The sequence below is a fragment of the Dermacentor albipictus genome, chromosome 7 (assembly GCF_038994185.2).
Source record: "Dermacentor albipictus isolate Rhodes 1998 colony chromosome 7, USDA_Dalb.pri_finalv2, whole genome shotgun sequence".
Lineage (NCBI taxonomy): Eukaryota > Metazoa > Arthropoda > Arachnida > Ixodida > Ixodidae > Dermacentor > Dermacentor albipictus.
Genome location: NC_091827.1, coordinates 131,140,636 through 131,158,151, shown reverse-complemented (window position 1 = coordinate 131,158,151; position 17,516 = coordinate 131,140,636). Strand labels below are relative to the sequence as shown.

At 50.4% G+C, this 17,516-nt stretch overlaps 2 protein-coding genes across 5 annotated transcripts in view; one reads left to right on the top strand and one right to left on the bottom strand.

Moving 5' to 3' along the window:
• Positions 1-17,516, top strand: part of LOC139048163 (mitochondrial-processing peptidase subunit alpha) — a 364,881-nt gene that overhangs the window by 317,061 nt on the left and 30,304 nt on the right. The gene's annotated exons all lie outside the window — the stretch shown is intronic.
• Positions 3,617-17,516, bottom strand: part of brun (trafficking protein particle complex subunit brun) — a 663,235-nt gene continuing 649,335 nt past the window's right edge. For all 4 annotated transcript variants that reach the window (XM_070522710.1, XM_070522707.1, XM_070522708.1 and 1 more), the window contains one exon: positions 3,617-3,808. In XM_070522710.1, the coding sequence (XP_070378811.1) occupies positions 3,641-3,808 (168 nt within the window). In that variant the 3' untranslated portion in view covers positions 3,617-3,640. The remainder of the gene's footprint in view (positions 3,809-17,516) is intronic.

Sequence of the window (17,516 nt, the reverse complement as noted above, 5' to 3'; positions counted from 1 at the left end):
CTGGAAGCGGAAGGCTTAGGTGACGATTGTCTACAGCTTTTGATAGAGATTTACCTAGAAAATGCCGTTTGCGTTGAATGGGAAGGGATGAGGAGCGAGGAGAAAGTTCATATCAAGAACGGACTGAGGCAGGGGTGCCCTTTATCCCCGCTGCTGTTTATGATGTATACGGTGAGGATGGAGAGGGCGCTAGAAGGAAGTAATATCGGGTTTAATCTCTCATACAAACAGGCGGGTACAGTAATAGAGCAGCAGCTCCCAGTTTTATTTTATGCGGACGACACCGTGTTGCTAGCTAACAAGCAAAGTGATTTGCAACGTCTGGCTAATATCTGTGGGCAGGAAGGCAACAATTTAGGTTTGAAATTTAGTGCTAGAAAATCAGGTGTTATGATATTCAATGAAAACAGTGAACAGACAGTGGAGACACAGGGCCAGGAAATACCTCGGGTAACAGAATATAAATACATTGGTATATGGATAAACGAAGGCAATAGATATATGGAAACACAGGAAAAAAACAATAACAGTGAAGGGGAAGAGAAATGCAGCCATAATGAAGCACAGAGCGCTATACCCGCCGTGGTTGCTCAGTGGCTATGGTGTTGGGCTGCTGAGCACGAGGTCGCGGGATCGAATCCCGGCCACGGCGGCCGCATTTCGATGGGGGCGAAATGCGAAAACACCCGTGTACTTAGATTTAGGTGCACGTTAAAGAACCCCAGGTGGTCAAAATTTCCGGAGTCCTCCACTACGGCGTGCCTCATAATCAGAAAGTGGTTTTGGCACGTAAAACCCCAAATATTACAGAGCGCTATGATGATACAATAGGTACGAGGTCCTCCGAGTTATGTGGAAAGGTGTAATGGCTCTAAGACTTACCTTTTGCGAATGCGGTTGTTTGCTTTAAATCAGGGGTACAATGAGGGCTCGATGGGAACCAAAGGTCAGTGGGACTCCTCGCATTGGGCGCTCACGGAAAGACTACAAACGAAGCTGTGCAGGGTGGTATGGGCTAGACTAGTTTTGAAGTGAGGGAAGCTCGCAGCAAAATTGACTATGAAGAACGACTGAGGAATATGAAAGAATGTAAATGGGCTGGGAGAGTGTTGAGGTATCTGTAGGGGAAAAACATTGATTCACAGTGGAGGAAAGAAACAAGGAGAGAGCCTGTAGAGTGGACAACACAACAACAAAGAACGTCAAGCGGAAAGTCAGAGAGGCTGAAATAATCTCATAGGTGGCGGCAGTGGAAAAGAAACCTGCCATGAGTAACTACTTAAGAGAAAAAAACGAAATCAGGAAAGAAACAATTTATTATAACTCAAAGGGAAGCTCGTTACTTTTCGAAGCGAGATCGGGATTCTTTAGAACACGCACGTCTAAAGCTAGATATAAGAAGGCAGAAGAAGCATGTGCTTGCTGCGGTAAAGCTAGGGAAACAATACATCATGTTTTATTAGAATGGGAAGACATCTGCCCAGCGGTCGATTTAGACACCACTGGCATCATTGAAGCTCTTGGGTTCAGCAAGAGCAGTGGAAAAGCAAACATGGCGACAATAGGCATTAGTAAGAGGCGATTGGATGATTGGTGGAAGAAAAGTAGGGAAACGACAAAAAACGGAGACATACAAAAGCAAAGTTGGCAACAGGGGATTAGAAAATTTGGTTGTGGGAGTTCATGCGGTTTTTCTTGTTTAACCTAGGTAGGACATTCGGCAGTTTAATAGCAAGAGCTTGGTGGCGCAATTAACCCGAATTCCGAAGGGGACGCTCATAACATCCATCCTGGCTAGGCGTGCAGAAGGAGAACGTAAACGGGCGCGAGCAAAATGGCTCCGACGCGTTCACTCAGTGTCGAGGAAACCCAGGCCCGAAGGAAGCGCCGCACATAACAGGAGCTACACAGCGAAACGTACGGATACGGTGTGTAAGTTAATTTCCTTTCCCTTTGTCCTCTGGTAGCTTCAACGCTAGTCAAGGAGGGAAGGTCCGCAGTCAGCGCCCCTCGTAGATTCGAGTGCACGGTGGCAGCGCGAAGGAAGAGCCGTTGTCCGACGAAGTGACGTTTTATTCAAACGCCGAGGCATCTGTCCGAGTCCAAGCACGAAGCTCCGCTCTCTCTCCACACAACCAAACATGACGTAAGCCCTCAGTTGTGGAGTCGCAAACCAGCCAATCACACATGCGAGTTCACATCATTGTAACCAATAGCACAACAACCTTCGTGCCGTACACGGCATTGCGGAAACAGTGGCAATCTTTACAACACGCCAGGGGACAGGATTTCTCAAAGACACGTGCCACCTCCCTCTCCCCTACGTTGGGCTGGGAGTATCGGCCCCTGATGTCTTCCTCTTTTCACCTGCAAGCGGCCGCCATGCAAGCTGCCGAGAATGTTTCCATGAAATCACGGATTACTGGCTGCATATCCACCGGAAAGCGGGCTACCCTGCCAGTACTGAGAAAGCTGTCTCCCGTGCAGCTGTGTGCCGGTTCGCTTGAAATCTAAACACCATAATTGGGACCCCATGGCGATCGCGCACAAAAGCATCCATCGGCCGTAGCCGGCTAAGTGGTTTAAAGCTACCGCCATTTTCATGGGCATTCTTAGAAGGCGCATGCCGATGCCCAACATCAAACCGGCTGGGCAGCGTCGCGTCGCCCAATTTCCGTGACCGAGACGGTCGACGGGACATTCGGGAAGCGCATGGGCATTAGCGGTGGCCTCAAGCAGCACCCAACTTTCATCTTCACGCTCGTCTCCCCGAACGCTCCCCTTCAGCTCGGGTCGGGTACCCTTTTGTTCCGAGCGAGGGTGCAGATCTAGTGCCTTTTCTACGGTGCAGCTACTAACCCGTTTTCTCTTCCCGCGTGAGTGTTGCCCGCGTCCCCTCTTCGCGGAACCCGCATGCGTGCCTCATTTGCGATTATTGGCCGATACAGCAGGTGTGAGCTCGTCCTGCGCTTTGCTGTAGTCGCCTAAACTGGGCCATGGACGAAATAACAGCAAGGTCAAGTCCGTAATCTCAAACTGACTGTATACTTACAGTTATAATGGAATTACGTACAGCCCCATAATTCAATTAATGTTTAACGCTTCCGCCACAATGCGATGTATCATGTGAGGCATTGATAATGCTCAACCCGCTCAGAGGTTATGAACAACGACGCACAACAACGCCTCAAGCGAATACTTCTCCCTGTGTGTTCTGCGGACTACGCACACGAACAGCAGTGGTGCATGCGAGGTAGAGTTAAACATCAACTCACCGCTCTTGTTATTGCACTAAACGCTGAAAAAATTACATATTCGCTGCCAACATAACCGCTGATTACTGTCAATTAAAGCAAACAGCATTCAAAGCTTCGCTTACACCGATTCCCACAGTACGTGGGATCCGCATATTTTTAGAAAATAAACTGTCTTCTGCCACCTGCCTACGCGTATTCCTTTCCCAGACGGCGCCCGACCCAGTACGTACTAAGCGTGAACAGTGGCCCCTCAACTGCTATACTACGGAACCACCATGCGAAGACTCCGAAGAGCGAGAGGCAGTGACAAATTACGGACAGGGACAGATGATGTCCAGAATTCATGCAAGCAATTCGAGGAACACAGGCGCAACAACAAAGCTTTATTGCTGGGGTGGCGCCACAGTGATTTCGATGGGCGGGCAGCACTTCCACACGCGCTCGTCGTCCCGGGCCAGCTGCTCTTGCTGGCAGCTCAGCTCCAGCTTGTAGACGCCCGTCAGCAGGAAGGCGATGGTGAACTCGTGCGCCTCGCTCGCGCCGGGCTCCGCCTGCGTGACAAAATGCGCACACGGCGCGTTCGAAGCGCATCTTGGCAGTTTTCTCTACGACACTTATTTGTTCGTTAATGTCGCGGTTGCTCTCGAAATGCGAAGCACTAATGGCGTTAGCAAAGCAGTACACAACTGCACGACATAAGGGTCACAGTTTTATCGTTCGTATAAATTGCAATCAAAATTCGCTTACTAATTAAACTAACAAGCGCTGCACGTGTCACTCAAGCACCGGCAAAATGATCTCACTCGACCGCGTACGCGCTCTGTCACAACGGTGGCCAGAGCCGCTGCAAGCGAACGCTTCGTGCAGCCCCTCGCTTCAACGCGTCTCTGATTGCACGACTGGGAAAGCGCACGTGAAGACACCAGCCGTCTCGGCGCACCAGCTTTTGCACTTGCCGCATACACGCTATAGGACGCGATATGCGCAGCCACGGCCGCGCTAGAAGACATTTGTGGAGCGGACATCTGAAATATGGAGAGAGAGAGAGATATGAGAGAAATGCGGGGAGGTTAACCAGAGTTAAAACCTCCCGTTTGTTACCCTGCACTTGGGGAACGGAACAGGCAAGTAAACACGTAAAGAAGAGCGTGACAAAAATAAAAACGTAAAGAAATATGAAAAAGGACGGAATGGGATCTTTACAGTCTTTCTAATAGGGCATTGCCACGTAAAAGAGGTCAACAAAGCCTTGACCGACTTTCGGTGCGACGACAGTTCGTGTCGGCATTCCAAGACCCACTGTTCTGAAAGTGGACTGTCGTCAAGGCGTGCCAATGTGACAGCCGGGGCGCGCTGTATCGAAGACAGTGGCAAAGTACATGATCTACAGTCTCCTCGCCGCCGCAGTGACTGCAAGCAGCGCTCTCGTCTATACCGACTCGGAACGCGAAAGATGTAATGCAAGCGACACCAAGCCACAGTCGGCAAGTGCTGCTGTCTCCAGTCGAGAGAGTCCAGATGGGGGTCGAAGTCGAAGGGATGCGTCCAGTCGGTGTAGACGTGTGTGCTGCAAGCTTGGTGTGTTCCATAAAGTTCTGAAGACTTCATGTACAAGCACACGAATTTTCACTGCAGCGTCTGTTCTTGAGAGTGGAATGGAGTCTTGCAAGTCCTCCTCATGGGCAGATCGTGCTGCTGCGTCGGCATGTTCATTGCCCATTACGCGACAGTAGCTTGGAATCCACTGTAACGTGATGTGTCCTTGCTCGACGAGGTGGTGATATGGAGCGGATCAGTGAAGTAATTGGCGAAACGCAGCACAAAAAATTCACCGACAATAACGATACTCCCTAAGGCGAAATTTGAGCGCAGCTGTATACGTCTTTTCATTTAGCGATACATTGGCTGGCACGGACAGTCTAAATTTACCAGGGATAGGCGGGCTAGTTGGTGGTCGATAATGGAATGCATCATGTAACCGCGCAAACAACAAAGGACAAAGAAGGAAACACACAGGACTGCTGTGGTCCTTGTGCCTTCAAAAAAAAAAAAAAAAATCCGCGCCTGTTCTGTGTGTTTCTTTCTTTGCCCTTTGTTGTTTGCGCGGTTACATGATGCATTCCTAAACGGACAGTCTGTCTCGTGCCGTGCTTTGCAAACGGAGCGATTTTTACGAGAGGCGGCGCGCAGGTGACGCGATTCACAGCAGCCACGGCAGACAGACGTCCGCCCATGCAGCGCCGTGTTCACACAGACGGCGCGAGCTGCTTTGGCGCCATCTCGTAGCCATCGTCGCCGCAAAGCCCGTCTCACGCTTTCGCGATTGCTTCCTCCGATCGGGTACACCCTCCTGCGCTCGGTTACGACGGACGACGCTCGCCGCCGGCCGCCGACAGCAGCTGCGCTAAAAGGACACGGAAAAAGAAGACACCAAGCGAGCGCCGACTTGCAAATGAAATTTCATTGCAGCCAACCACAGCTTTTGTGTGCTGAGTGCCATATCGCATTTCTGCACCGAATCTGCGACGCCAGATCCACCTTAACATTTTCACCCGGGCTTCAAGAGGCCCCTAAACCACCCAGAGGCCGAAACTTAGTTGTGAACACCACGAGTCTGCAACGAACACGTAACCACGATAATTTTTTTTCTCGGAACGGTGCCGTTATCACGGAGTTATGCGTGTTTGATGATGGAAACGCGGCCCTCCCTCGTTTCGCTCTTTCCTTCGCTGCGCTCCGTTCGTCGGCTAGTCTCTCCTCCTCGCCGAGTGCTCCTTCAAATGTCACGTGGCACAGTCACCGCCAAAGCGCTTTTCAGAACACTGCCCACTTGCAGCATATCATAGTGACCGCAAATAAAGACGGGGACAGAGGGAGAGAACACATAACCCTCTGTCCCCGTCTTTATTTGCGGACAATATGATATGCAGTAAATGCCAACTAGGCTAAAGTGAAGTTCTTCTGCCCACATGCAGTTGCCGCGACTCCTCGCTTCTGGGCTACCCGCTGCCGCTTTTGGGTGAGGGCCAGTCGGTGCTTTCGATTTGATTTCCATTTACACACACACGTACAGAGGAGTGGACACAGACGCGGCTTGACGTAACCTCACCCCCTTTAGGTACAGTATGGCTGCATGGGGCAACACATCAAGCGCCATATAAATTACATTTATATCGTGGCCATAAAGCAATGCAGTTATGCAATATATGAAAAAAAGTGACATATTTCCACAATAGCAATGCAAAACACACTGCGGCATTGAAATAATTAAATGATATACACTTGGTAACATAGACAAAAAAAAGAACATAACATACATCATTAATAATTCACAAACGCGCTCTACAGAGGTGAAAGCAATAGTGTTTTATATTCTGACAGCGATAAATCCTGCAAATTGTAGCCTGCTCTATCATATGAATGAACCACCTCACACGTTCTAGACATCGCCATGGGACTCTGCGCGCGCAGCTAATCAGACCGGCACGAATGTGTTGGAACGCGAGCGCGCACAAGCCAGCAACACGACGAGGGATAGCAGGGAGCGATGCAGACTAATCGGAAGTTCTTTTTCGACCAATCCATGGCGTCTGGCTCCTGGTGACGTCACCAGATGCACCCTGGTGACGCCACGACGAGCGCTGGGGATACCGGAAAAGCCTTGAGAGGAGCACGGGATTGCTTTTTTTTTTTTTTTTTGTGGCGCGCCCGCGGCGCGTTTCGCACCGTTGATCGTGACGGCATTCTGGACTCGATGCGCGTTTACTTGAAATGTTTAAAAATGTCCTAGGTGCTTTAGGAGGGACCCTTCAAGATTACTTGTGCGTGCGCATGCACTTTAAGTGCCAGAACTGAAGCTCAGCAATAGTGAAAAAGAAAGGCGCCATCAAATCTATTTAAGAACTGATGAAACTAATACGTCGCCATCATAAACATGGAAAAAATCAATGAACTGCATGAACCCTTTGAGATACTCGATCTCAGCGTCACTAAATAAAATAGATGCATGGCTTGCTGATGCAGCTATCCCGGTGGAATATTTGCCTTCTCTCCCTGACCTTTTTCTCCCCACTCCCCTTTCCCTGTGCAGTGCTGTTGAGGTGTCTTCCTCTGAGAGACGCTTACGGCACTGCACTTCTCTCTTCCTCTCCTTCAAAAGTCACTACACACACAATATTTGATTAAAAAAAAGCCTTCAACCATTTCGCGCTCTGGAAGACTGTTCTGCTAAAAAGCTTTGTTGCACACATGCCATTTCCCCATAGCCGCGGCCATTGCACAATCGTACGGGAAGTGCCGCTCGACTGGCCGAGTGGCACGAGGCGCGCACCAGCAGACGCACGTTACGAAGGGCCAGGTCTGGCGAAGTTTCTCTCTTTATTTTTCTTGATGAGAGTTATTTAATAGAAAGTCTTATTTTTCTGTACTTGCCTGCATAACAGCCGACTTAACAACAACATAGCTAACAAGTAAGTATACCTGGTTTGCCTCATATGCTTGCAGCAGAATTTTTTTGTCACTTTGTAAATGAACATTGAGATTTGTGCTTTGGCACTGCACCTCCACGACAAAGCCCTAAACTTTCGTGCGCGGGCGGTTTCCACAGTAAAAAAATATCAATATCGCCATAAGGGCGAAGCAACGAATGCGATGGCAACGTATTAGAATATTACACCAAGTGTAATACCCGTAGGTGGAGTGGCAGTATGAAGTAAACGTAAATTGACTATGTACAAAACGAGCTGTTGTGTTAGGAGCCCTTTGTTTGAATCCTGTCATCGGACCAGTTCATTATGTTTATTAATTAGGGACCACCACTTTTTCGTATCGGGTATGTTTCAAACAAGGAGGTTATGTACGCTCGTACTAAAGCTTCTGGAGTAGCAGCCGCTGCGGCTCAAGTCCCTCAATAATAGTAATAATAATAATAAGTAGAAAAAGGCTTTGATCCAGCCGACGACGCCAGCGATAGGCTGATCGGTGACATGTGACCTTGCTCCGCCCCTTTGCCGCCATGAAAATGGGCGAAGTGCGCGCGTTTCGCCTGTTGTGCTATGCACATTGCTGCGATAATTTCGTTCCGGGACGAAATGCTCCGTTGCTGTGCGGTTGGGTAGCGAAATCGGACGAAGGATGGCCAGAAGTTATCTTGCATCCCGCGCGGCAGCCAGAACCTAATCAGAAGAAAAGTACGGTTGCACAGAATTGGACGGGAAGACTGAACCATCGGTTACTGCACGACTATGCGAGGAAAGTAACATAGAGCGACACGAAGGTGCGAGAGAAAGTATGCACGTGTGTGTGTGTAGAACTGCGATAGTATTTCATTAGCGCACATGAATGTTGACTGCCGAAGTTTGTGAAGATTATTGATTTTAGTGCATTATGAGTCCGTTGACTTGCAAGTGCAGTATGACCTAGCACGCAAGTTAATAGTGAGGCAGAAGCGCATTAACGCGCTGACAAATATCCGCATTGCGCTACGTGCGATAAGAAATCACAAATTTTAGCAGGGAATTCAACTTTTACACTTTCCTGTGTTTGTGCGCGCGTAGTTAACTGCGCTTTACATGTCATTTCCAACTCTGCATATCCTAATTGTATTTTGTGCATTGCATATGTGAATAAATATATTCCTAAGTGCCTGCATTACTCTGCCTTTAAAAACAAATACTGCATAGCCACTGCTACTGGCCATCAAATAATAAAGTATAATACAGTATATCGAAGTACATTACATGCACCTGCGAGCTCGTTCCTTCCAAGTTTCCCTTACACTGGAAGATGTTTCTGTAATCGGCGATGCCATTTTACTGATGAAGAACACACAACTGCAAATTAACACAAGAAAAACGCAGAAGCGATACACGGATCGCCAGCAAAACACAGTGCAGTAATAGTTAGGCCAATCCGCGTGCGTTTCGTATAAGGGCCCTCTAAATGTTACGGGCCTTTAGCGGTGCACGGAGGCGAAAAGGCATCAACACAACAATGCGCGTCATGAATCAAGTTTACGTGGCGACGTCGAACGGTTCACGAGAACAGTCAACCCTATTCACACACGTGCACACACTACGCTCGATGTTGGCGTGCCGCGAGATTAGATCGCGCTGGCAGCCCGAACACGATCGAGGAGACTCGCTGACACGATCCATACTACCGCTTCAGAATGTCACGACAGTTGCACTGGCTCGTAGCACTGAACCAAAAAACACAAGAGTCGTCGTGTAATCGCTACACGACAGACACACACAGCGGCAAAAAGACTGTTGGCGCACTCGTTTCCACACATACACAGGGTGTTGTTTAGTTGCCGTGAGGGTCGCACGTTTCAGCGACGTTATGTCAAAAGTTTTTCGGTCCAAACGACTGTCAGCCTTCTTTCCTACACGAATTATTCGTTCAAAGTAACCGCTGTGTACGCAGCACACTTAGAAGCAAGGAAATTCACAGGGCAAATGGGATTAAGCGCAAGCAATTACCAAGGCTCGCGCGGTGATTGAGCGCAAACGAACGAAAGGTAAACATGCGGAATCGAAGCGATCTAACCCTCATTCCGCTCTCTTGAGCGTTTTTCTTTCAGCGCTCATTTGAATCTAAAGGACTAGATTTAGCATTTCGGGCCCTTCTTTCGTTTTTCACCAAAAAGGCACCAGTAGGTTTTATTTCCGCGCGTGTGCAGTATTTTTTCACCTCATGAATGCCGCGGCGTCACGGTTTAGCTGGGGCGCCGTCTGCTACAGGAACTTCCTAGATGGCACGCGCGGCAGATGTGGCTCACAGTAAAATCCTATAAGAAATACGCCTCGGGAAATTGGACCACAACAGGGGGGCAGCTAAGGTATTTAAATAACTATACAGGAAGAGCGTTGACTCACAATGGCGGAAAAAAACTAGGAAGCTAACCAGTAAGAATGCCAGACACGAGGACGGAGAAAGACAGAGCATTAAAAAGACAGCTTAGAAACGTGGAAGGTAAAAATTGGATAAATTCAATGAAACAGAAGCATAGTGTTGAACTATATAGGGACTGGAAACAGCAGGTCAGGAAGGAAGCGTTTTATGATAACTCAAGAGGCAGTGATCTACTCTTTGATGTTAGGCCAGGATGTCTTAGAACGCGGAGCTATAAAAAAGAAATTTAACGAAGAAGAAGACACATGTACTGTGTGTGGTAAATTTGTAGAAACAATAGAACACCTCATACTAAAATGTGATGGTATCCATCCCGATGTCGATGCGGGCACAGTCACGCTTCCCGAGACCCTAGGGTTCAGAGATAACAATAGTCTTGTAAATAAATATGCGGTGGAAATTAGCAAAAAGCGATTGGAGGTTTTCTGGCTCAAAAGCAGAGAGGTGACATAAGGCTTAAAGTGTAGGAAGACGTAGTTAAAGAAAATGGCTAATTTTAATAACTTACAACACAGTTAAACAACAAATGGCCAGGCTTAGCTTGGTTAAGCCAAGAATGCGTTGCATATTGCGCGGCCGCGCAATATGCGGCCGCGCGCGACCGCGCCAGTTGGGGCCCAGCTTTTCCTCCATGACGTGGATAGATGGATGGACGGATGGATGTTATGAGCGTCCCCTTTGGAACGGGGCGGTGGGTTGCGCCACCGAGCTCTTGCTACTATGCTGCCTGATATCCTACCTAGGTTAACCAATGAAAAAAGAAAAGAAAAAAAAAACCACTAAGAACTAACACGTCCAAATTTTCTGATCCCCTATTGCAAACTGTGTTTTTGTACGTCTCCGTCTTTTGTCGTTTTCCTACTTTTCTTCCACCAATCCTCCAATCGCCTCTTACTAATGTCTATTGCGTACCTGTTTGCTTTACCACTGCTCCCGCTGAACCCAAGGGCTTCAAGGAGGCCAGTGGTGCCTCAATCGACCGCTGGGTAGACGTCCTCACATTCTAATAAAATATGCTCCGTCGTTTCTCTAGCTTTACCGCGTGACGTGACGTCATGCGCCGGCGCAGCGCCCCTAGCGGGAGGAGCGGGAGTCAGGTGGTGGCTGCGGCCGCGCGCGACCGCGTGAGTCGGGGCCCAGCTTTTCCTCCGGCTGTCGTGACGTCACGTCACGTGGTTGCGCTCAAGGTCAATGGTGGCTGTCCGGCCGCGCCCAAGGGCTGAACTGAGTGATTGCAATATGCAACGCATAAAATAAGCTGAGCATGGTGGCAACTGCCATCACCCCGTTTCAAAGGGGACGCTCCTGCCTTCCATCCATCCAGCTACATTAGCTGCGGTCGCTTATGGGAGTGAGTGAAGCCACCTGCGGCCATATTGCCGGGGACAAAAGAGTGTCGTATAGGCAGCTGCGAAACACGCGCGGCACTCGAGTGCACTATTGGTTCTCCGATCAAAAAGTGCACAACAAATATTTGTTTATCTTATATAACTCTTTTTACTTTACGATGACGCAATTTACTTACAGTACATTTATGGGCGTGAAGTCGTTTTAATGATTGGCTTCGTTTAATGCGTGAGCATCTTTTTGAGCATCCCCAGCTCCATCACGCGAAAGTGTAATGCCTTGTACGTGCACAAGAATGCATAATTTTCGAAAACATTTAATCGTTGTGATATTGTTACGGGGTTATAAACAGTCATACGTATATTTACAAGATATTTACAATAATTGTAGCAGCTGACAACATGGTGGACAGCGCGCGAAGTCCAGAGCGTCGTCTTCTTCCGACCAGCATTATAACATCTTCGTCAGCGTGTCACATGGCCCTCGCCGGCTGAAGCACCGGCTCGGTGCTGCTTAGGAGGCGGGCGAATGATGCAACTTCAGACGCGGGATGTGGACCACGCCGGAGCGTTGCTGAGCCACGGTTGGCTCAAGAGGGGCGATTTCGTACGTGACGTCAGTTACTTGACGCAAGACACGGTAAGGGCCAGAATAGCGTGAAAGTCACTTCTCCGACAGGCCGACGCGTCGAGTCGGCGACCAAAGGAGAACCAGCGCGCCCGGTGTGTAATGGACGTCACGATGGCGGGCATCATATAAGCGCTGCTGATTGTCCTGCGACTCCACAAGTCGACGTCGGGAAATATGGCGTGCTTATTGTGCTTTGAGGATGGCTTCACGAGCGTACTCGGATGTGGACTTCAGACTAGCTGGCAGAACGGTGTCGAAACGTAGCGTAAGATCGCGGCCAAACAAGAGGAGGGATGGGGAGAAGCCTGCGGTGTCATGGCGAGACGAATTATAGGCGAAAGTAACAAACGGCAACGCAACGTCCCAGTCGCGATGGTCATCGGAGACATACATGGACAGCATGTCAGTAAGGGTGCGGTTAAGGCGCTCGGTTAGACCGTTCGTTTGTGGATGGTAAGCAATAGCAACTTTGTTTTTAGTCGCGCACGAGTGTAGAATGTCATTGAAAACTTTAGAAAGTAGCGGCCTCGGTCGGTGAGGAGCTGTCGAGTGGCGCCGTGGTGAAGGATGACGTTCTCTAGGAGGAAGTCGGCGACATCGGTTGCACAGCTTGTCGAAGAGCCCGTGTGATTGCATATCGGGTGGCATAGTCTGTTGCTACAGCAATCCACTTGTTTCCCGAAGCAGACATAGTAAAGGGCCTAAAAGATCAACACCTACACGGAAGAATGGTTCTGATGGTACGTCAAGTAGTTGAAGGCGACTAGCAGGGAGTGTGGTCCGCTGTTTCCGTCGTTGGCAAAGGTCACACGCAGCGACATAACGGCAGACATCACGGTATAGACCAGGTCAAAAGAAGCGCCGACGAACGCGGTCAGACAGGGGCAAGCGCTGTGTCCGCGTGTTGCCACTGTCTTTCGTCCCTTTTCGAGCGCTAAAAAACCTCAGTTATGGTATACCAACACGCCCTAGCTAACCTAAGTCCGTGACACGCCAAGGTGACCTGCTGTCGGTACATCATGAAGCTAACCTACGCTCTTTCATAAGTCCGTGACACGCCAAGGTGACCTGCAGTCGGTACATCATGAAGCTGGGCGAGAACAGTCTGACGCAGATGCTCAGGCACAACGAAGGGTCGGGCAGCGCCGTCCGGGCACATGTTAGAGCGGTACAATATACCATCTTGGAGTTCAAACATGCGAAGGGAAGGATCAGGCATCGTTGACGTGAGCCGTTGAATAAGGTCTTGTAAGGAGGCGTCCCGACGTTGTTCGGCTCCAATCTCGCGAAAAGCAGCCAGGGAGAGGACGGTGACAGGTATGCGGGCCGCGGAAACGTGAGGAGTGTCGACAGGATGGCGCGACAAGCAGTCCGCATCTTGATGTATCCGGCCGGTCTTGTATACAACTGAATAGTTGTATTCTTGAAGGCGCAGAGCCCAGCGGTCAAGGCGGCCTGAAGGATCTTTGAGGGACGAAAGCCAACACAGAGCGTGGTGATCAGTGATGACTGTGAATTGGCGGCCGTACAATTAGGGGCGGAATTTACCCACTGCCCAAACGAGAGCCAGACACTCGCGTTCGGTGATAGAATAATTGCTCTCCGCAGAGGAAAGAAGGCAGGTGGCATAGGCAATAACACGTTCTCGCCCTTCTTGTTTCTGTGCCAAGATAGCTCCAATACCATGGCCACTGGCATCGGTACGGACTTCTGTTGGAGCTGACGCATCAAAGTGAGCAAAAATGGGCGGGGACGTAAGCAGCCCAATCAGCTCGGTGAAAGCACCAGCTTGCTCGGGGCCCCAAATGAATGCAGCGTCTTTCTTGAGGAGCTGATTGAGAGGGCGCGCAACGTCCGCAAAATTTCGGACAAGCCGACGGAAGTAGGAGCAAAGGCCCAAGAAGCTGCGAACATCTTTGGCACATGTTGGCACGGGAAAATCTTTCCCTGCCCGTATTTTATCGCGATCAGGGCGTAAACCAGAAGAATGTACGTGATGCCCGAGCACAGAAATTTTCCGACGACCGAAGTGGCACTTGGACGAATTTAGTTGTAGCCCCACCTGACGGAAAGCAGATAGGATTGTCGATAGGCGTTCGAGGTGTGTCGCAAAAGTCGGCGGAAAAACGATCACGTCTTCCAGGTAACAGAGGCAGATGGACTACTTGAAACCGTGTAGGAGGGCGTCCACCATTCGTTCAAATGTGGCCGGGGCATACTTTGAACTGATACAGGCCATCGGGAGTAATAAAAGCTGTCTTTATCGCTGTCCATGTCATCGACGGCAATTAGCCAGTAGCCGGAGCGAAGGCCGATGGACGAAAAATATTGTGCTCCACGCAGGCAATCTAGGGCATCGTCAATACGTGGTAGCGGATAGACGTCTTTCTTTGTTACCTTGTTGAGGTGTCGATAATCGACGCAAAATCGCCAACTGCTGTCCTTCTTTTTAACTAGTACAACAGGCGATGCCCATGGGCTGCAAGAAGGTTCGATGATGTCTCGAGAAAGCATCTTGTAAACTTCATGTTGGATGGTATGTCGTTCAGTAGGCGAGACGCGGTAGGGTTGCCGATGGATCGGGCTCGCATCACCGGTGTTTATTCGATGTTTTACGAGAGATGTTTGTCCTAGAAGGCGCTCTCCGAAGTCGAATATGTCCCAGTATGAGGCAAGGAGGCAAAGTAGTTCTTGAGCACGCTGGGGCGGAAGAACGGGAGCAATCATTTTAACGCGATAGCGTTAAGGAGCTCGTGTCGCAGAAAAGCCGGTGTCGTCGGTGTCGGCGTCGGGTGTCGGCGTTGACCGTGAGCGATAAATCACGGCAGGCGCTTCATAAATAAAAAGCAACTTCCAAGATTGGTCCGGTGGGAATCGAACCATGGTCTCCGGAGTGTGAGACGGAGACGCTACCACTCAGCCACGAGTTCGATGCTTCCAAGCAGTGCAAACGCGCCTCTAGTGAATGCGGTGTTGCCTTCGAAACGAGCCGTGGAAAGTTATACTGCGGTGTATATCGGTAATTATGAACATGTAACGTACAGAAGTCACAATTACACGAGTTGCGAAGTGCGTTTCCGCTGCATTTCTTCTGCGCTTTCCGCACACGCAGAGCCATCTTGCGGCAAACACAGAAGACCCCCTCCTCTCAATGTACGGCGCTGCCCCGACAGGAGGCGCGCCGCGCGCGCATTGGGACCGCTGCCAGGCGCGTCGCGGGACTCCCTCTCCCCTGACGACGCTTCGCGTTCTCCCGGTTTAGATTACTATCTATCTCTCTGCCCGTGCCGATCACGACGTTTGGTTGGCGTAGATCGTTTCCCCTCCGAGACACCGAGTTCTTTGGTTCGTTCCGTTCGCTCAGGCGCACGTTTCGTTGCCGCGCCGAACGCTGCGTTGCTCGACGCTCACCGCGTGATAGGTGGGCGCTAAGTCCGATGCGGGGCGCATCGTAAGTGATCGCTGTGCCGTAGCGCATTGTCTTATACCCCTTGGCGGGTCGACGGGAACGCTGTCGCGTCCCACTCTTGAAGGCGAAGCTTAAGCGTCCTCCAATTTTTTTGTTAAGGCATTCAAGTTTGAAGGGACAAGGGGCGAAGCAAGCGTTGAACACGAGGAGCTGTCACAAGTTGAAGCTGAAATGTGGTAGTCTCTGGCTGGCGTTAGTTGCGCCAGGGATATTCCGCGCGGGAGTACTTGTGTACTGAGTCCGAAGTTCACAAGCGGAAGGCAGGACGTGTTGTCCGAAATGGTAGTGACGGTGTGTTGAAAATCGACGTTATGCAAGAGCAGGACATCCGGATTAGGGGATACGATGTAGTCACCGTCTGGTACAGGTGGAACGGGGGAGACACCTATGTAGGTAACGGCACGGTGAGCGAGGCGAATATGCTCTGTGGAACATAGCCGTATCGGAGCACTATCGGGCGGGTCTATAGCGGCAGGTAGAGCGAGTTGCACAACACCAGCAGAACAGTCTAGCAAAGCGGAATAAGTAGACAGAAAGTCAAGGCCCATGATGAGGTCGTGAGGGCCCAGTGCTCTAGAACATAAAATAAAACAGAAGTATGACGTCCGGCGACATTCACGCGAGCCGGACACATGCCAATAACGGCTGGTGTTCCACCGTCGGCGACTTGGACCACAGGCAACGGAGCAGGAGTGAGGACCTTCTTGAGACGATTCCGAAGCTGAGCATTCATTACAGATACGTGCGCGCCAGTGTCAATCAGAGCCGTAACAGGTACACCATTCACGTTCACTTTAACGAGGTTCCGATGTGGGGCAAGGTCAGAATAGGATTTTTTCGTCGGGTCGGTTTGGCAGCATCACTTCCAGGTGCTGCACCCGTTAGTTTTCCGGAAGGGTGCGCCGGAAGGAGCTATAAGACGGTGATCGGCGAGGTGGAGGCGATCGGGAGAAGCGGCGACGTGGCGAAAGAGAGCGGCTAGAGCGGTTAGGCAGAGAAGTGTCACCAGAATTTACTGGCAGCGTTTGCGGGGGGAACCGAGGAGCAGCATGAGGGCCGTGGGATCAAATTCCACGAAGACCGGCAGTGACGTGAAATATGGCCGATACGGCCACAATTGAAGCATTAGGCCTGTCGTCTGGAGTACGCCATTCGGCCGGGTTGCGATACCGCGTTGGGGCATTCAGGCTGCGGGTGCGTATGACAGTGCTGGACGGAGTGTAGTCAGGCCGATTAATTGAGCAGACGTTAGTCAAGCCAATGTTGGCCAATTCTTGGCGCACGACGGACTGGATCAATGAGACGGTCGCCTGGCAATTGTCGGGGCCATGGGTTGGGGTCGTGACAGGAGATTAGGCTTCTATTTCACGTCGGATGATATGTAGGATCAGAGCGATTGGGCATGGGCGGACTGCGGAGGTCTTCGCAGGTGGACGTAGCAGCCGTGTTGGGAAGGCGGGGAAATGGCTGGGCAATGCGGCGACTCTTGGCTTCTTCAAACCACCGGCATTCGGTAATAATGGCTTGCACAGTGGAAGAATTCTTGATCGCAAGGAGATGGGAGGCATCACCTGCCATGCCCTTAATGACATGTGCAACCTTATCTGGTTCGGACATCTTCGGATCCACTTTGCGGCACAGAGCGAGCACGTCCTGGATGTATGTGAGGTAGGATTCAGTGCACGTCTGGAACCGCGAAACAAGGTCTTTTTGGGCGGCGCGCAAACGTCCAACAGGCTTGCCAAACAAATCTTTGAGCTTCTGTTTACAAATGTCCCAGCTGGTAAGTTCCTCCTCGTGGGTCTGAAACCAGACGCGTGCCGTATACACGATGTAAAATATCACATTAGGGAGTATGATGGTTGCTGGCGCTCACCCGCTCATATAGTTGAAGCCAG